This window comes from Stylophora pistillata, chromosome 3 (genome assembly GCF_964205215.1).
Source record: "Stylophora pistillata chromosome 3, jaStyPist1.2, whole genome shotgun sequence".
In the NCBI taxonomy this organism is placed as follows: Eukaryota; Metazoa; Cnidaria; class Anthozoa; order Scleractinia; family Pocilloporidae; genus Stylophora; species Stylophora pistillata.
In genome coordinates this window covers 31,118,164-31,138,464 of record NC_142521.1, presented here as the reverse complement: position 1 = coordinate 31,138,464, position 20,301 = coordinate 31,118,164, and the positions used below count along the sequence as shown (strand labels likewise).

Genomic DNA, 20,301 nt, shown 5'->3' with positions numbered 1-20,301 from the left:
TTAAATCAAGGACTTCGTTATATGGAGCTTCGTTAAACCGAGGACTTCGTTACACAGAGGTTCGTTAAATCGAGGTTCCATTGTACTAGTAAAAAGCAAATTAATAATTCCAAAACCTATAAAGTGATTATTCATCACAAAAACGGTTTTCAGAAGGGCTCCTCTTCAAAAGTGTCAAAGCAGTTAAAACGATATTTAAAAAATGCGTTCCTTGAAAAGGCTAAAACTACGGAAATTAGCAAAGAAGAGGGTCTCAATGAGATTGAACCGCTGACCGAAATTGACAAATTTAAACCGATATTCGTAAAATATGCTAACCGTAATAATAGGCCAAAATTTTAACCTTTCTTTACCCGTAAAAGCCTCATGGAGACCCTCAAAGAGTCAAAGGAATAAAAATTTACATCATCATACCCGTTCTTTGTTACTTCAAGTTAAAAAAAGAAGTTGAAGAAAGATCAGGCCACGAGTTCATCAGTTTGCGATTAATTCTAGCCAACCTAACAACTGGCAAATTTGCGCAATTGACATGACTTCTCATTATAGCCTGGAAATTATTTTCTGATATACTAGCCCATTCGTGCAGTTTATCATAAGTGAAGAACTCTTTGTACAAAATAAAAAGTCTTGTTCGGGCACATAACGAAACTTAAAAACTAAATCCCAAACCTCTTTTTAAGAAAACGCTTCAAATGTTTTAGCGATAACAAGTTCAATTGAGTACCCGATCGCATAGCGCCACAAATAGTATTGAAACACTCTTTGTTTAGTTAATCTATAGTAAAGAACTTATTGAACAAAATTCCGATCTGAAAAGTCTTTTTCTCTAGGCTCGTGATGAAATTTAAATATCAAATCCTTAACCAAAAGTGGAGAAATGCTAAAATTTCTCATCGATTACGAGTTCAAATGAATACTCGATTGTATAATGCCTCTAAAAGTACTCAAACACACTTAAAGAAAAACTAAAAAGTCTTAGATTACTTTGGTCTATTTGAGTCTGTGTACAATCCAATCCTGGTGTGGTCCCTGAAGTTTTTTCTCCATCGGTGTAGAGTCTTGTCTTTTTCTTGTGCAAGTTTCTGTTCAGTGTTCACAACCTTCAAGGAAAAAGATCATTCAAACTCAAATTAAGAATTGAGAAAGAAAAATTCCTAAAATGCTAAGACAGTGGCGGATCCAGGGGGAGGGTCCGGGGGTCCGGACCCCCCCCCCCCATCAGACCTGACGCTAACAACTTTGAGAATGAAATTCTTACATCTGCAGGATCGTATATCACTTTTTAACTGGCTGATTTTTAAAATTAATGGACCCAAGTAAACGGTAAGCGGCCAAAGAATTGTAACGTGCAACCGCGACTGGTGGGAGGGGGAGTGGGGGGGTGTGGGGGAGAAGTAATTTGCCTCAAAAGAGTCCAACAGTCCTTTCTGAACCAAAGTTTGGACCCCCCCTATCAAAAATTCATGCATCCGCCCCTGTAAGAGCACTATGTAACACAATTTGCATTGCATTTCTACGCCACTACAGGTGCCATAGGATTGTAAGCCTTAGAATAAAACAAAAAAATCTTCATAGAGTCATTTAAGCATTACAGTAATTGACAATAAAGAAAGTTACACCCACATGTACATCATCCAAAGTCTAAACTTCAGAAGCGTCTGGTAGGTCCAGTGTGACGTCATCTCCAATGAGTACAAATGGTGCCCAGTTCCGTACATTTCTGAACTGTTCAATTTCTCTCATGCAATTCATAGCTTGCTGAAGAGCTTCACTGGCTCTCTTTCCTGCGACAAGTTGTTCATAGAAGTACTTCATGAATTCCTTCGTGGCCTCGTCACTAATCGCCCACAGAGCCACCAAAACAGAGCGAGCTCCGGCACCAAGAAACGCTCGCGCTATGCCAATTACTCCTTCAGCTGCCTTGATTTCTCCTCGAGCGCTGTGACAGCAGCTCAGCACAACCAGTTTTGCCCGCAGGTGAGCATTTGACACATCCTTCATTGTGAAAAGGTAATCTTCCTCGGCAGGAGTCTGTGATTTGCGGTTTGTTCGTGGCGCCAGGATAATTTCTCCTGTCCCCATCCGGCCATGTGCTGCGATGTGCACCAGAGTAACTGACGAGAGCCGCCTCAACACCTCATCTTTTGTTGCCTTCTCTCCAATGAGTGGAGTAGAGCCGAAGATGTCACCGATCATTTTCACTTCTTCTTCGGCACATGGAAGCGCATTTAATCTTCTTTTCTTAAAAAGAACTTCATCCAAACATGGATTGCCCACGAGTAGCGCGCCGGTCTTGTTGTGAAAGTCGTCTCTTTCATCAACAATCAACTTCAGAGTGGTCAAGGATGGAATGACACGAATTCTGAAAGATTCGCACAGATATTTTGAATTGGAGTCTATCAGCGCAGCAAAAGGGACCATGCACAATGAACGTTCGGGGACAAAGATAAGTTCATGGCCATTGATCAGGTCGGCAATAGGACCAATGATGATGTCATACAATTTGCGCAGTGACTCTGTCTGGGAAGACTCAGGAAGCTTATCAACCGCCCTTTCAATAGCTAACTGGTCATCGCAGGGTTCATCATCAAGTGAACGATTCTCACATTTGACATGCAATGTTCTGAATTTCTCTTCGTTTAACTTTGCAATATAGTTTTCGGTCAAGTAACCATCAGAACTATAATCGCGGATGTTGATTCGTCTGAAGTGAACATCATTACCGATCTGAACAACCCAGAAATACATTTTTTCATCAGTAACTTTTAAGAAAACCAAATTCGATTGAGCACAACCCACAGGTAATCGGTAAAGAGGCTTCTCAGACAGGTGTGACAAATAGCATGGTTCACCAGAGCCGTACTCATAATTCACCAAATCATTTAGAGCTTGAGCACGTGCTTGATCAGCTACGAGTAGAGCCTCAACAACTTGACCTAAGTTCAAATGCAGTTTCCATAACTCTGCATATGCATCTTCACAGGAACTACGATAGGTAATCTTCCACTCTTCTTCAAATTGCAGATCAGCTCTTAGCTCATTATACATCGTAACGCTGGACTGGTAGTACTTAAGCGAACTGAAGAGAGACCCTAGGTTTTTAGAGACAACTCCAAGGTTAAAAAGTGTTAAGGCTTGTCTAGCCTTTTTTCCCACTTTCTTTTCAACTGCTAGTGCAAGTTCGTGATACTCCATTGCTCTTCGATCATCACCTAATCTATTATAAGTACATCCGAGATGAGAATAACAGTCCCCCTCCCCTTCCTTGTCGCCTACTTCTTTAGAAATTTGTAATGCAAGTTGTTGATAATCGATAGCTTCCATAAATTTCCCTAGTTCGCAGTAACAACTACCGAGATAGCAATAACAAATTCTCTCGCCAGCCTTGTTTCCCACTACTTTGTAAATTTCTAAAGCAAGTTTATAGCATTCCTCAGCTTTTATAAAAAGTCCTAATGTACTATAAACATTACCGAGGTTGCAATAACTCTTTCCCTCCCCAACCTTGTCACCCACTACTTTGAAAATTTCTAATGCAAGTTCTTGGTATTTCTTAGCTTTTTCAGTATTTCCTAACTCATAACAAGCCAACCCGAGATTGCAATAACTCTCTCCCTCTCGATCCTTATCGCCCACTTCTTTGAAAATTTCTAATGCAAGTTGTTGGTACTTGATAGCTTTCATGGCATTTCGTAAATCGTGATAATAATTACGGAGATTATAATAACTTTTTCCCTCGTTAGCCTTGTCGCCCACTTCTTGGTAAATTTCTAATGCAAGTTGTTCGTTCTCGAAACCTTTTATATTATTTCCTAACTGAGCATAAATATTACCGAGATTTCTGTAGGTGCCTCCCTCTCTAGCCTTATCGCCCACTCCTTGGAAAATTTCTAAAGCAAGTTTATTGTACTCGATAGCTTTTATGAAATTTCCTAACTCACAATAGGCTATAGCGAGACTGTGACAACTGTTTCCCTCTCTGGCTTTGTCGCCCACTTCTTGGGAAATTTCTAATGCAAGTTGCATGTACTCGATACCTTTTATACAATTTCCTAACTCAGCATAAGTAACACCGAGATCGTAATATTTTCTTCCCTTTCTAGTCTTGTCGCCCACTTCTTGGAAAATTTCTAATGCAAGTTGGCAGTACTCGATATCTTTTATAAAATTTCCCAACCTGTAATAACTATGAGCAAGACTGTCATAACTTTTTCCTTCATAAGCTTTGTCTCCCATTTCTTTATAAGTTTCTAATGCAAGTTGGTAATACTCAATAGCTTTTATAAAATTTCCTAAACCATAATAAGAATTACCGAGATTGTAATAAGTGTTTCCCTCACTAGCCTTGTCGCCCACTTCTTTGAAAATTTCTAATGCAAGCCGTTTGTACTTGATAGCTTTTGCAAAACTTTTCAACTCAAAATAGGCGATCCCGAGTCCGCTATAACTATACCCCTCCCTAGCTTTGTCGCCCAATTCTTTGAAAAGATTTACTGCACGTTTGTAGCACTCAATGGCTCTTCTAAAGTATTTACGGCCGTGATAGGCCGAACCAATATCATAGTAAGCGTTGCCCTCCCCATGTTTGTTTCTGGTTGCTTTGGCAATTTGCAGAAGCTGTTTGAGACGGATGACATCTTGGGTATCGTCTGGACAGGCTTCATCTTTGTACGAGATATTTTGTATTTCCTAGAATTTTGCGAAACTTCGTAAGAATTTTTATAGCTTTTTTGGACGTAATATTCAAATGTTCAAGTTCCAAGGTCAAAATACGTAAGCCTTTTGTTTCAATACGTGAGGTTCTTAATGGAGATGAGTGTTAGCCGCAAAAAATGTAATAAAAAAGTGAGAAGACAAAAAAAAGGTGTAAGTGCCACTAACCCCAAAACATTTTTTTACGATAAAAGAAACTTCCTTACTTTACTGATCATCACAGTGAAAGAATTTTATTAGTCGAATAAAACCTCGCAATTCTACAAGCAGTCAAAGCTCAATTTTTTACGTAAACGACCGTGCATTTTGGGACCTGGCTCGGGGTAGGCTGTCACGTCATCCCAGGTTCCCAAGACAAGAAATCGTTTGGGGAATTTTCTTTTTTTTTGGACATCGAGGACCTTCAATAAAACACCTAATTAGCTACAGAAATCCATGCCATCTAGAAGCTCAAACTCGGACATATATGACTCCGAAGCATCCGAAACTTGTAGACTTCTAATCAATTGGAATATGACACGAAGATGGAGGAAATCGTCTGTCGCCCAAAGCCGCGAAGCCTCAATGAGATGGAGTCAAGAGATCCCTAACACTACTTGGAACGAACTCTATCCGACTCTTCTAACCTCATCTCGAGAAAGGCACATGCCCAAAAAGCCTAATATACAAGGTTTGGACGAACATCGCGATCGATGAAGATTTTAAACCAGATATCTAAGCTCGGTTAGAAAGAAAGCAGAACGTGACCTTGTTGGAGCGCTGGGGAAATTTCGCCATAGACGCGTTTACAGACTTGCAACAAAGTCCAGTAAACTAGCGCAAGCAAAAACTAGAATAATAAATGTAATAGAACTTTCAAAGTACGTAGAGTCAGTGGCCATAGATTAAGAAATTTTAGCCACGGAGTCGAAAGTTAAACTGAACGAGGTCGAAAAGCTTCTTGTAAATTTGAGAGCACAAAAAAGGAATAGAAAAGGTGAATCTTATACGCGTATATTATCTGCCTCCTCAGAAACGAACAGCGAGGGTGAAACATAACCCGAATATAATCAGAGCGGTTAAAAATCGCAAATGAAAACAGAGTCCAAGGTAGTAGGATAAAAAGATTGAGTCACGCAAGCGGCACATCAGGAACCCATCGAATGAACAACCGGACGGATGAACTAATTCACAGCCGATAAATGTGCATCAAAAATTACATTCTAGGACACAAATTAAGAGTGTGCATAGGAAAGAAATTAACAGAGAATCGACCCTTGACCTACAAACGCATTACAAAGAGACGGAGATGGATTTACCTTACCTCAAAAACACAGTGATGGAGAAATGGCACTTATTTTGCGGTCTTTGAAACTTCATGAAAGATAACTAAAACAGATTCGACATTAAACTTTTTTTTTTTTTACTTTGTTATCAGTAAGACAAGGAGATTTGTTGTATCGAAAAAAACTCTTGGGGTTAACCGCAAAAAAATTTATTTTAATTACAACGGAAAGAATTTAACTGGTAGCCGAAAAATGTTCAAACTTGTTAGCCGTAGAATTCATCACCCCGTTGAGACCCTCATAAATTACTTTGCAGTTTGGTTTTTTAGCCCTAAGATTGAATGTAATTCGTTTGTCATACACTTCAAACCCCACATGGCATTGCTCTGGAATTTAGTAAATATTAATTTCCAGTCCAAAATCATCGCAAGATACTCATTAGTTTCTTTTCTATATTCCTTTTAAAGTGAAGGAAAGTTTTTAAACTTAAAACGTTTAGAAAAGGGCTACGCTTCTCGTGTTTGTTTTTCACACTTACTTGACCTTTCTCTGAGGGATTTCTTAAGCCTCTCATATCTTGTTTGTGCTCTGTTTCTTGCGCTGCAACATTCAGCTCACCATAAACCTGCACACTGGCTCCTAAAAAGAAACTTAGTCATTGAGCCGAGAGAAATTTATTCAAAGACAGAAACGAATATACGAAGAAAACTGTAAGTGTCAAGGATCAACGGTGTGACTCTTCAATAGAGACTTAGGGTGCTATTCCCTTTTTTGTATCGTCTACACAAATGATTTCAAGGTCCAACTTCAAGTTATGATTCATGTCTAGTTTTTTTCCTAAATTCGATGGAACTAGGACTTCCTCACCGTCTGAATGGGGGCGGGAACAATTTTAGTCCACAAATGAGGCAAAGATCATGTTTTATTCCCGATCTTGGCTTCTGTAATGAGTGATATGTTCGGGTGGTTTTCACCTAAACCCCACTATTCTTTACCTAAGAGGTCTACAACTTATAAAGAAGTAAGCCGGTAAAGACCATGCGCTCTTCTATGATGACCATCACCGAAAAACAAGGAATAGTATTGAGGGACTGGTTCTTGAACAAAGCTCCTCGCCCCGTTCCAAGTCTTAAAACATTGTTATCTTTTAATTTTGAGACTGAAGCCACCGAAAAAAGAAAGTTATAATTAGAGGGCTAAGAAACACTGTCTTGATGTCAATGATCACGCGAAAGCACCATGTTAATATCCCAATATCGCCAATTTACAAGATGATTTTTACGTAAGTATAATATGATGGCCTTTTATACCACATGCCGCGTAAAGCTCATTGATAGAGGTTCACTTCCAGTTTGTAACTCAGTGAAAACCATCATCTGTCAGTTGTGTTACTAAAAAAATACTCTAATTTGATGGTTTTTCCTCACCTGGTGAGGTGTTCTTCTGAACGTCGAGTTTGTCCTCCGCTGATATCGATGTGACATGAGCTTCTACTGTGGCTGAAACGCAAGGAAGCATTGTGGGTAAATACATCTTCGAGGATTGTAGCCCCACCCTTTTATGTTCATGAAGACTGAAAAACTAAAACTTTATAACTTTGATCTGGAAACTGTTCTACTGATTTGATTGCTCCGCCAAAATAACCAGGGAGGGAAGGTTTTTTGTTCCCTGCCTTTTTCAACCCTTAACCTCTTCCATATCAAGACTTAAAATTTAATTCTCCCAACTAAGCCTCAATTTTTCTTTGTTGGCTTTCCCTGAGAATTTAGTGTCATATCGTGACAACCATGGGTACTCCTCAATTGATTATCTGCATAAATGTCTTTTTCTAATTTTCATGATGTTTTGACTTTCTGCTTGGAAAAATTATGAGTCGATCGCTTATAGAGCGACTCGGGAAGAGATTCCTCAAACGGGCCACAGGCTCTCCGTAATGCTTCAGTATTCACTGAAAATAAAGTCAAATCCCTCTTAAACGAGTGCAAACTTGCAATGACGATGACTATATGTAGATATTTATTTTAAAAAACTCTCATCAGATTCTTTCTCACCTTGAGAAGCATTGTCACCAATTTCTTGTTTTCCTTCACCTGACAGGAATTCGTTTTCAGTCACGTTTGAAATAAAACAGAATGCAATTGAGGTCGAACGTAAAACATTAAACTGTACATTTTATACCTTCCACAACATTATGCTTGAGGCCCTGAGCTTTTTTACCAAATACGCCACTCTCATTTGCAAAGAAGCATTATCAATAAATTTTATTATTAGGCTTAAGATAACATTTTCCATTCCATGATTACACAAAAGAATCAATTCTAGCATTATGCAGAATGTAACCCACTCAGTGGCCCATGCGCTTCGATCTTCCACAACAATAGAGCTGCATTGTAGGTTCGACAGTTCAGTCCAAAGACATTACTGGGCCTGGTTCCGTGTGTCTTGATTTCCTTTCTCTTTTGATGGCATACATTGATTTTTTAAGTTTTTGTGGCCAAACAACACCCTTTAGTTTAAACACCGGTAGAAAACCATCATTTTATAGTTTTTCTTACCTGGTGAGTTTTCCTTATGAACATTCACTTTTTCCCCTTCCAATACTGACGTCACTTGAGCGTCCTCAGTGGCTGAAATACAAGAAAAAAGGATTTCTTAATCAGCGCCAAGGAAACATTTTGAGTTCATTAAGGCTGTTGAACTGAAAGTTTCTTCTTTTCTACCGGGAAAAAATGTCCTGTTAGACGTTTTCTGCATTTCTCGAGTTTTGAGATCTTTACATTGACAAGATGTCCAAGCTAATTCTCTTAATTTAGAGCAAAGCTTGTTTTATTAGCCACTCCAGAGAATTTTGAATGAAATTTCCGTCTTTGTAACGTTTTAAAAAGCGCAAGAATAATAATTTCAGTTGCTGGGGTTAAGCTTTTAGTGAGCGATCCTAAAGGTGACTTATAAGACAGGCCACAGACTATCTAACAGGTGTCAGTGACCTCTAATATTAAATCACAATTCTGCTCAATAGGCGACAGATTTGCGATGAAGATAATGATACACAGACACTGACAGTTTTTAAATCTATTTTTTCTCACCTGTAGACGTGTTGCCACCAATTCCTAGTTTTTCGTCGGGCGATGGAACTTTATCTTCAGCCAGATCTGAAAACAAAAAGAGTTAAAGTAAGGTTGAATTTACGTTGTTGTAGTAGTACATTTCCATGACAACACATTAGAAAACAAGTTATTGGTTTTTATTTTTTTATTTTGTTTTGTGTGTGTGGTTTTTTTTTTTTTGGGGGGGGGGGGGAGCGAATACGTTTTTAGCTAGAAAAGATATGTTTCTATATCAGAGTTTCTTGATCAGTAACGTCACCTTTAAACTTAAGCACCAGCCATAAGATACTGTTTTCCATTTCACGATCACGCAAAAGTATGCAAGCATTTCAATCGCAGCTGTATGCAACATGTTTGTCAGTTATATGAATCTGATTTAATGACCATCATACCACCAGTCTCCCACTGTTTCGTGTGGGAAGGATCGACTCTTGATAGAACATTTACAACCTCTCTTTTTTTTCTAATAAGGAACACGCGTATACGCGTGTTCCTTATTTTAAAACACCCGGCATCGCGAGATCTATCATGTCTCACCTGATGAAGTGACGCTTTGGACGTCCAGTTTCTCCTCAGCTGAAATTGACGTAGCTTGACCATCTTCTATGGCTGAAATACATAGTTACCATATAAGTTGATGAGTCACTTTTTAAGTCTGCTAACGGATTAAAAGTCTCGTGGTTTCCGTTAAAAAAACGTCTTTATTTTACTTCAAGGGGGTTTGAACAGTCTACGGGTTCGTGGGCAAGACAATCAACTTTCTGTTGTAACTAATCTAGAAGAAGGAAAAGAGTAAAGATTTCCTGTTTCCTACTTTTCTATTCTCTTTAACCTATGCATTCTTAAGGGATTCTTGTTTAATTCTGCTGAAAATTCGGCGTTATATTAAGATAATTAGCCCCTGTGTTTCTTTACTTAAGAGAGATCTTTAAGCTTTAATAACATTATGAAAATGGAAGAATATTTCATATACTGATCATTTTTGGTGGGGAAAGTCGAAAAAGTTCTTAGATAGTGACCCTTGAAAAGCGGGCTAAAAACAGAGGCTATAAACATTCTGTCAACCTTCAGTGATCATCTTCATGTTGTTGAAATACCTCACATGGACGCTTTGAAAAGGAAAGGATGTTTGTAATTTAATTTTTCCTCACCTGTAGACGTATCGTCACCTTCAGGTGATTGGATTTTATCCTCAGCCAATCCTTGCTATATACAGGATATTTCGGAAGAATCATAGGAGCTAGTTTGACAAGCGAGTCTTAAAGAGAGTCCGATTATCATGGCCCTTTCTCTGGTTCATCACTCACTAAGAATGCATCCTCTCTCAGTTGTGATAATGGCAGAATACAATCATTTTATACTTTTTATTACCTGATGAAGTGGCGTCATGAACATCCAGCTTTTGCTCAAATGGCTTCCAAGTAACTTTAGCATCCTCTGTGGCTGGAATGCAAGGTAAAGCAAGTTAACACATTTGAACAATATTTGAACAGTTAGGTAACGCTTTGTAATTTGTAACCGCTTAAGTAGGGACACTGAGAAAAAAGAAACAAGTATGCAGAGTATAGTTCTTCAGTTAGAGGGCTAAGAAACACTGTCTTGATGTACACGAGTCACGCGAAAGCACCAAGTCAATATCCCAATCTTGGCAATTTACAAGATGATTTTTTACGTAAGTATAATAGGATGACTTTTACACCACATGTCGCGTAAAACTCAGTGATAGAGGTTCACTTTCTGTATGCAACTCATTGAAAACCATCATCTCTCAGTTATGTTGCCAAAAGAATTCCTTAATTTGATGGTTTTTCTTCACCTGGTGTGGTGTTCTGCTGAACGTGGAGTTTTTCCTCTATTGATATCGATATGACATGAGCATCTTTAGTTCCTGAAACAAAGAAGCAATTTGGTGAATACATCTTCTGGGATTGTAGCACCACCCTTTTATGTTCATAAAGACTAAAAAGCTAAAATTTTATAGGTTTGGTCAAGAAACTGTTCTACTGATTTGATGGGTTTCTTTTTTTCCCGCTAATTCTTTAATCCTATGGCCTTTGCCATAGCAAGACTTAAATTCTAAGTCTCCCAACTAAGCCTTAATTTTTCTTTATTGGCTACTCTTGAGAATTTGGTGTCATATCGCGACAATCATGAGTATTCCTCAATTAATAATCTGCGTAATTGTCTTCTTCTGATTTTAATGATGTTTTAATAATTGCTCGGAAAAATTATATGTTGATCGCTCCAAAGAGGTTGAGTTTTCACTGAAGCGACTCGGAAAGAGATTCCCCAGACGGGCCACAGACTCTCCGTAACTCTTAATCAGTCACGGTATTCACTGAAAATAATGTCAAATTTTGCTTACACGAGTGCAAACTTGCAATGACGATAGCTTTATAGGATATTTATTTTAAAAAAAATTTAATCAGATTATTTCTCACCTTGGGAAGCATTGTCACCGATTTCTAGTTTTCCTTCACCTGATAGGAATTCATTTATAATCACATCTGAAAAGAAAACAGAATGCAATAAAGGTCGAACTTAAACATCAAAGCCATACATTTTATACCTTCAAAAACATTATGCTAAAGACCCTGAGCTTTTCTACCGAATATGCCGCTCTCATTCTCTAAGGAGCATCATCAATCAATTTGATTACTAGCGTTAAGATACCATTTTTCATTCCATGATCACACAAAAAAATCAATCTTAGCATTATGCAGGATGCATAATACATGCAACCCACTCAATGGCCCACCTGCTTCTATTCTCCCACAACGATAGCTTGGTAATATTTAAAGGGAATACTTATGGGTGTCTAAGGATTACGATTTTAGGAATTAGGATTTTAGATGGTAACTCGGAAAGTGGCTGTGGGAAATCTTGGACAGGTCGTAGACTACGAGGCGCCTGTAGCCAACCAACAAAGAGCCAAGCTCTGCTTACTGCTTTACTTCAATTAAACCTTCATTTTACCTATGGTTTTCTCACCTGAAGGAGTATTTGCACCAAGAATTTCTACTTGCCCGTCAGGTGATGGTTCTTTATCATCAGTCATATCTGAAAATTATACAGAATGAGTGAAGAGTAAAAAAAACCTTATATGTGACCAAATGTGGACTCCTTCACTCCCATCACTGTAGTAACACGAAAAGATTCTGCAACCGATTCCAATTTTAACAATTTGCAGGACGTTTGCCTTATATAGAAATCTGTTCTATTGGCCTTCATACCACGAGTGTCTTACAACTCAGTGATGGAGGTTCCTCTCCTTTGGGAAACATTCCGTATTTCTCTTTTCCAACTATTTGTGTGTCACTCGATAGAAAAACATCATGCCAGTGTTCCAGTTGTCTTAACAGGTAGAACACACTAACCTCTAACAGTTTTTCTCACCTGATGAAGGGTTTTCATGAATGCTCAGTTTCTCCTCGTCTGAAATGGATGCAACTTGAGGATCTTCAAAGGCTGAAATATCAAGACAAAAAATCAAGGTTTTGCTACTACCTCAGTGCTGAATTCATGATAACCAGTATAGTGAAACGTTATAGTTTTTGTTTTAGAAGAAATCCAGCGGACGTTGAATTTAATTCCTACACAGTCAGCAGGTACGGGCCTTTAATTTTGGGCTGTACCATCAGGTTGAAGTTTCATTCCAGAGGAAGAAGAGGGTAAGGTTGTTGTTCCCTGATTGCCTTCCCTGATTGCCTCTCGTTTGACGCTATAAATCCTCAAACTTTCCGAGGGCTAATTCTCCTCAAATGTCACAGAAAATATTTCATTCTTGGCTACCTCTACAATTGATATGGTCTAAAGCTAAATTTCTTCAGCAGCACATTGATATTTCTGTAAAATTTTTTTTTCGTTTTGTTCTTTCTCACCTGTTGACATTTTTTCATCAGTACTGTGATTCCTTTCTTGTGATGTCACATTATGTTTAGCCAGATCTGAGAATGAAGCTGAGTGTGTCAGGTACTAAAAAATTACCTAATATGCGTCACTTAAATCTAGTACCATAAATCTCTTGAAGCTCAGAGAGGGAGTTTTTACTCGCGTAGAAGCACTCAGAACTTCTTTTGTAAATGCGAGTAACTGTGTGTCATTTGGTAGAAATATATCATTCCTCAGTTGTGACACTGGTGGAAAATCACCATATTGTAGTTTTTCTTACTTGATGAGATGTTTATATCAACGTCCAATTTGTCCTCAAAAAATAACGAAAGAAAAAGATAGTGGCTCCTTATACTAACTACAGTCTCTCCGTAAGGCATCAAAGCCGGGAATGCCTTGGATATTTTTGACAATTTTTTTTATATTTGACTCTTTCTAACCTGTCGATGTACTTTCAGGTGGTAGGACTTCACTTTCAGTCGCGTCTGATGAGTTTTTGTTATGAATATCCACCTTTTCCTCAACCAAAACATAATTCACTTGAGGATCTTCAGTGGCTAAAATACAGAAGACAAGTATCTCTTATTCGACGTTAAGGAAATATTTTGAGTTCATGAAAGCTGTTGAATTGAACGTTAGCCAGTATCTGTCATGGAAACTGTCCTGTCTGATGTTTTCTGCATTTCTCGAGTTTTGAAATCTTTTAAATTGACAAGATGTCGAAGCTAATTGCCTTAATTTAGAGGAAAGCAAATTTTTTTTGGCCACTCCAGCGGAGAATTTGAATGATATTTTCGTCTTTGTAGCGTTTTAAAAAGTGCAAGAAAATCTTTTAACAGGATTAAGATTTTAGTGAGCGACCCTAAAGGTGACTTATAAGACAGGACGCAGACTATCTCGGTGAAACCTAATATCAAATCACAATTCCGCTCAAAAGGCGAAAGACTTGCGATGAAGATAATGATACACGGACACATTTATTGGCAATTTCTCTCATGATTTTCTTTCTCACCTGTAGACGTATTGTCGCCAGTTCCTAGTATTTCATCAGGTGATGGAACTTTACCTTCAGCCACATCTGAAAAAAAAAGAGTGAAGTTAAGGTTGGATTTACGCCATTGCAGTTGTACATATCCATGACAACATATTGGAAAACAATATATTCTATATACAAGGCTAAAATATCTTTTTTTAGCCTTGTATATAGAATATACTTTATTAAGCGAACATTATGGACATTGGAAAACAACTTGTTTAGTTTTTTTTTCGGTTTTTTTTTTTTTTTTGCTTTTTTTTTTTCGGCGAATAGATTTGAGCAAGATAAGATATTTTTCTTTATTAGACAGTTGTTTGCTCAGTAACTTTATTTTTAACTTTAACCACCAGCCATAGGATACTGTTTTTCATCTCATTATTTCAAATTATTTGATGAAGTAATTGTTCACATTGCAGTTTTTATGTACAAATTTAAAAACCAACTTCTTCCCATTAATTGTAAAGTTTTTTTCACTTCAGTCAAAGAAACCCATAATTATAATAATTTGGATATATCAACAAAGTTGAAATGGTAAATTGGCCACCGTAACGATTACAAAAGCTGACGTTTCGAGCGTTAGCCCCTCGTCGGAGCTCCAACGAAGGGCTAACGCTCGAAACGTCAGCTTTTGTAATCGTTACGGTGGCCAATTTACCATTTCAACTTTGTTGATATATCCATAATTATAATACAAGGCTTTTCTCTAGAATGACTTATGCTCTGCCAAAGACAAGAACAAACTTTGGTCATTTGTATTCTTAATATTAGATATCAAGGCGCTAAGGTTTGGAATGCAATCAGTGATGACATTAAGCTTCTATCACTTAAACAATTTAAGAAAAAGTTAAAATCAAGTATTCTTGCAACTTACTAATTGACTTGATTATACTATACATTTCCTTTCTTCCGTTAGTTAATCTGCCTATACATACTGTATTTTCCTGCTTATTTTCGCTAATTTGTATTTTTAGCTTGTAACTATTTTTTGTCTGTGTGTTTCTGTGTTGTTGTATGTGTTACTTTAAGAAGTCTCAAGTACCTGACACCGTTGGTCATCACAGCATTTAAAACACTAAGGATGGCTGCTCAATTCTATTAGCCTGGTGGTTATTTTGGGCAGCCATGCACTTTATTTTAATTGTTTTATTACTTTTTTTGTGATGTAAATTTAATTTAACTCAGGGTGCAAATAAAAGTTGTTGTTGTTGTTGTTGTTGTACGCAAAAGAATACGAGCATTTGAATCTCAGCTACATGCAAGATGTTTGTCAATTACATAAATCTGATGGTCATCGTACCACGAGTCTCCCACAGTTTAGTAAGGGAGGTTCCACTCCTGTTGGGAGCATTTGCAGACTCTCTTTTTTAATTATACGCGTGTTCTTTATTTTAAAACACCGTGCCCTAGAGGTAATGATAGTAGAAGTCTATCATGTCTCACCTGATAAAGTGACGCTTTGGACGTCCAGTTTCTCCTCAACTGAAATCGAGGTAGCTTGGCTATCTTCTGCGGCTGAAATACATAGATACCATGTAAGTTATAATTCTCTCATGAAGTCTGCTAAAGGATTGAAATGTTCGTGGTTTTCGCTTAGAAAACCGTCTTCATTTTACTCGGGGTTTGAACGGTCTACGTTTTCGTAGGCCAAAACAGTCAGTTTACTGTTGTTAAAACAAGGAGAGGAGTAAAGATTTCCTGCTTCCTGCTTTTCTAGTCTTTTTAACCTATGCATTCTTAAGGGCTTCTCGTTTGTTTCTGCTGAAATTCCGGCATTATATTAAGATAATAAACCCTTTGTGTATCCTTATTTAAAAGGATCTTAATAGCTTAATACCATCATAAAAACGTGTGAATAATTCATACACTGATCATCCTTGGTTGGGAAAGGCGTAAAAGTTCTTAGATAGGGACCCTCGGAAAGCGAGTTAGAAACACAGGCTATAAACATTTTATCAAACGTCAGTAGTCACGTCATGTTCAGTGTGCTTTTTGTTCTGGAACTGTTGACTGACATAAAAAGCCCCGAAAAACAACATTACAAGCTACTTCATTCCATCCCATGATCAAGCAATCCCAGCTGTATACAAGATGTTTTTTGTCATTTGTCGTCCACATAAATCTGACGTAATGGCCTCTGTACCACGAGTCCATCACAGTTCAGAGATATTTGTTCGACTTCTGTTGAGAGCATGCGCAGTTTCTCTTCTCTGAGTATGTGTTCCTTATTGAAAGCACTCACTTACAGGTGAGATAAGAGTAGAATACTATTATTTTCTTACCTGGTGATATGCTGCTTTGGACGTCCAGCTCATTCTCAACCGAAACAGAGGTAACTTGATCATCAACTAATATCAATGCAACTTGAGGATCCTCCGTGGCTGAAATCAATACAAAGAACGAGACATCTTAAATTTGCGCTGATTGAATTTTATTATGATTCCAATCATAGCAGTTGGCAGGATGTTTGAACGATAAATCTGATTTCTTAGCCTTCATATAACGAACTTCCGACTCAGTGATGAAGGTTTGTCTGCTGTGGGGAACATTCGGAATTTCTCTTTCTTGACTATGTGCGTATTACTCAAAAGAATAAAAAACGTCATCTTTCAGTAGTTTTAACAATACAACACCACCCTTTGATAGTTTTTCTCACCTGGTGAAGTATTTATGTTAATTTTCAGTTTCTCTCCTTCGGAAACTGATGGAACATGAGGATCGTCTGTGTCTGAAATACCACGAAAGGTTCATATTTTAGTTTGCGTCGATGAAACTTAAGTTTTTGTTACTCCTTATGATTGTTAGAAGACTTCTCCATTAAAATTTATGGTTTTTGTTCGAAAGTCTAACGAATATCAAGTTCGTAAACGGTCTGCAGGCTTGATGGCACAGGCCTTTAACTTCGGGCCTCATTGCAAGTTTGACATTTCAGTTCATAGAAAGTGCCGGGCCTGGTTCCTTGTGCTATGATTTCCTTCCTCTTTCGATGGCATACATTGATTTCTTAAGCTTTTGTAGCCTTCTCTAAACATCACCCCCTAGTTTTACACTGGTAGAAAACCATTATTTGATATTTTTTGTCACCTGATGAGTTCTTGTTATAAGCATCCTTTTTTTCCTCAACCGATACTGTCGTAACTTGACCGGCATCCTTAGTGGCTGAAATACAAGAAAACAACTACCTCTTAATCGACGTTGTTGAAACATTTCGAGATCATTGAGGTTGTTGAACTGAATTTTCTGAGTTTCTGTCACGGAAACTGTCCTGTCTGATGTTTTCTGCATTTTTCGAGTTTTGAAATCTTTACAATGACAAGATGTCGAAAGCTAATTCTCTTAATTTAAAGCAAAGCAAGTTTTTTTTTTGGCCACTCCAGAGAATTTTGAATAACATTTTCGTCTTGGTAGCGTTCTAAAAAAGTGCAAGAGTAATAATTTCAGTTATTGGGTCAAGCTTTGAGTAAGCGACCCTAAAGGTGACTTATAAGACAAGCCGCAGTAATAGGCGTCAGTGACCCCTAATATTAAATCAAAGGCTCAAAAGGCGAAAGATTTGCGATGGAGATATGATACAGACACCTTAGTAGACAGTTTTTAAATAATTTTTTCTCACCTGTGGACATACTGTCACCAGTTCCTAGTTTTTCATCAGGTGATGGAATTTTATCTTCAGCCTGATCTGAAAACAAAGAGTGAAATTAAGGTTGAATTTACGTCATTGCAGTAGTACATTTTCATGACATCACATTGGAAAATAACTTGTTTAGCTTTTTTTTTTTGCGTTATTCTTTTTTTATTTTTGGGCGAATAAGTTGAGTAAGAGAAAATATAAATTTTTTTATGAGAGTTTTTTGCTCAGTAACGTCGCCTTTAACCTTAACCACCAGCCATAAGATACTGTTTTCCATTTCATGATCACCCAAAGCCCAGTTACATGAATCTGATTTAATGGCCATCATACCCCAAGTCTCCCACAGTCTAGTGTGGGAAAGTTCGACTCCTCAGTGTTGGTAGCATTCGCAACCTCTTTTTATTTTAGTACAGGCGTGTTCCTTACTTTAAAACACCATTCTTTAGAGGTGATGATAGGAGAAATCGATCATGTCTCACCTGATGAAATGATTCTTTGGACGTCCAGTTTCTCCTCAACGGAAACCGACGTAGCTTGACCATCCTCTGTGGCTGAAATACATAGATACCATATAAGTTAATGAGTCTCTTATGAAGTCTCCTAAAATATTGAAATTTTCGTGGTTTTCGTTGAGAAAACTGTCTTTACAGTCTGAAGGTTGATGGGAGGCCAAGACAATCAATTTTGAGTGGCAACAAGAGCAAGTAAAGATTTCCTGTTTTCTGCTTTTCTAGTCTTTTTAACCTATGCATTCTTAAAGGCTGCTTGCTTGCTTCTGCTGAAAAATCGGCATTATATTAAGATAATCAGCCCTTTGTGTATCCTTTCTTAAAGAGATTTTAATAGCTTGATAGCAGGTTAGAAACATCCCTTCAAGCGTCAGTGGTCACCTTCATGTTTTCAAATTTCGCAACCTTGTGAAAAAGATAGTTTTAAATCTTTTACATGGAAGCTTTAAAGAGGAAAATATTTGTAATTTAATTTTTTCTCACCTGAAGACGTATCGTCACCAATGCCTCGTTGCTCTTTAGGTGATTTGATTTTATCGTCAGCCATATCTGAAATAAAACAGGATGAAATAATGGTAGTCAAATAGAGTGTGAATAAATGTTTCTCATAAGAAAAATTTCCCTGAAATGTATATTCAGCATCCAAAAACAAAATCACCCGGCAAAAGAGGACAGGTGATCAGGACGTGAGCCAGGAAACCTGGAGCTGGTTGACAGATTAGGCGCATATTTGTTAATTTCCCAGAAAAAAAATTATCCGCAGCAAGAATCTTATATTTGTAAATTGTGGTTTCTACGAAGTCCCATTGCACAACTAAGAAATTCTTTGTGATGGAGACCAGAATAACAAAAACAATTGCTCACAGAAACGAGGCAAACTAAGAAAGGAATATTAGTTTTGTATTTTCGTCTGAAGTCTTTCTGTTAAGCCTCGACATCATGCTCTCGACCCAGTTTTCCTTGCCCAAAAACAAGCACATTGCAGGCAAGCTTACAACGGCTGACAAAGTGAAAAGTATAAACAGTATCTAGACAATATGAAATACTCACCTCAGTAACACAGGGTGTAGAGAGAGGATTTCATCCATCAACGAGAAGATTCTGATGACTTGATAATCTAAAAGGAAATACAAAATAATTAGTTTAGAAAGATTCGCTTCTTCTTCAATGTATGCATCGTTGAACTACCCATTCGGAATATATTTAAAAAAAAAAAGGCCCAGGTGATCAAGAACGAAAAAGGGTGTGGACAAACCGTGCGACATGCTGGGAGAGCATGCTACATGAGAAATTCTTGTTTGTATCGGTCGGGTAGGGGCACCAAGCTAGTATCTGGGAGAGAAAAGGATTCGAAAACTGTCATAGCCTGAATTTTTTTCAAGCTTCGTTTTTCGCTATTTGTTTGATTGAAACGTACCTTCGAAGATGCTCTATGTTTGTAGTCTACAGAACTCCCACAATCCTTTCCTTTCAGTTACTCAGATTAAAAAATTTAACCAATAGATACTTCATCGCGGCAATTCCCGGGCAGCAGGAAGTTTCTTCATTTTAGCGGATTCCAAAGACAGAATATATTTTATGAAATAGTGATTTTCAAAAACAATAACGAGAAACATTGTATAGTTTTAAACTTATATCGATCATCTCCTTCTGATTCGCTTCGATTTGGTCACGGAAATGATTTTTTTTCGACGGCCCATGAAGCGAAGCAGGATCTGCAAATTTATTTTAGACAATAACACATGAGTTCTCTCGCTCTCAAATTGGCTGAAGTTAGCCTGTATCTTTTGTCCGAAATTTCCATCATCATAACCACTATGGCTGCTGTTAAGTTGCCCCATAGTTGTGTGATCTGATTAAGAGTCCTTATCCTGTAAAATCATAAGGAAAAAACTGTTTATGGGCAAAATATTTGGATGAATGGCAAACTTGGAATGGGTACTCGATCCGTTTTATAGATCAAAGCCAATAGGCGAGAAAGTGGACGTTGTTACGAAGTAATTTACTGTTTATTTCATCTTTTTGGTATCACTTTCAGCGACAACTCAAAGTCTATTTCGAACATGATAGCGACTTACGCGAAAATTAACATTCCCGCAAAATTGGCAAAGATCGAAAAAATTGAACTTATCTTTGGAGTATAGTTGAACGT

At 37.7% G+C, this 20,301-nt stretch overlaps 1 protein-coding gene across 2 annotated transcripts in view; it reads right to left on the bottom strand.

The window, feature by feature from the left end:
• Positions 1-20,301, bottom strand: part of LOC148735607 (uncharacterized) — a 70,729-nt gene that overhangs the window by 49,683 nt on the left and 745 nt on the right. Inside the window, exons 2-25 of one of the 2 annotated variants that reach the window (XM_088753505.1) lie at positions 19,200-19,266; positions 18,633-18,698; positions 18,120-18,191; positions 17,623-17,688; positions 17,094-17,168; positions 16,666-16,737; positions 16,292-16,390; positions 15,453-15,524; positions 13,989-14,054; positions 13,417-13,533; positions 12,967-13,032; positions 12,482-12,553; positions 12,077-12,145; positions 11,527-11,592; positions 10,902-10,973; positions 10,457-10,528; positions 9,623-9,694; positions 9,065-9,130; positions 8,534-8,605; positions 8,030-8,068; positions 7,406-7,477; positions 6,517-6,617; positions 1,624-4,689; positions 1-1,100 (exon numbers count right to left, since the gene is read on the bottom strand). The exon at positions 1-1,100 is cut by the window's left edge and continues 246 nt beyond it. In XM_088753505.1, coding sequence (XP_088609631.1) covers positions 1,642-4,689; positions 6,517-6,617; positions 7,406-7,477; positions 8,030-8,068; positions 8,534-8,605; positions 9,065-9,130; positions 9,623-9,694; positions 10,457-10,528; positions 10,902-10,973; positions 11,527-11,592; positions 12,077-12,145; positions 12,482-12,553; positions 12,967-13,032; positions 13,417-13,533; positions 13,989-14,054; positions 15,453-15,524; positions 16,292-16,390; positions 16,666-16,737; positions 17,094-17,168; positions 17,623-17,688; positions 18,120-18,191; positions 18,633-18,696 — 4,590 coding nt within the window. In that variant the 5' untranslated portion in view covers positions 18,697-18,698; positions 19,200-19,266 and the 3' untranslated portion in view covers positions 1-1,100; positions 1,624-1,641. The remainder of the gene's footprint in view (positions 1,101-1,623; positions 4,690-6,516; positions 6,618-7,405; positions 7,478-8,029; positions 8,069-8,533; positions 8,606-9,064; positions 9,131-9,622; positions 9,695-10,456; positions 10,529-10,901; positions 10,974-11,526; positions 11,593-12,076; positions 12,146-12,481; positions 12,554-12,966; positions 13,033-13,416; positions 13,534-13,988; positions 14,055-15,452; positions 15,525-16,291; positions 16,391-16,665; positions 16,738-17,093; positions 17,169-17,622; positions 17,689-18,119; positions 18,192-18,632; positions 18,699-19,199; positions 19,267-20,301) is intronic. The other variant, XM_088753506.1, reaches the window with a different exon arrangement.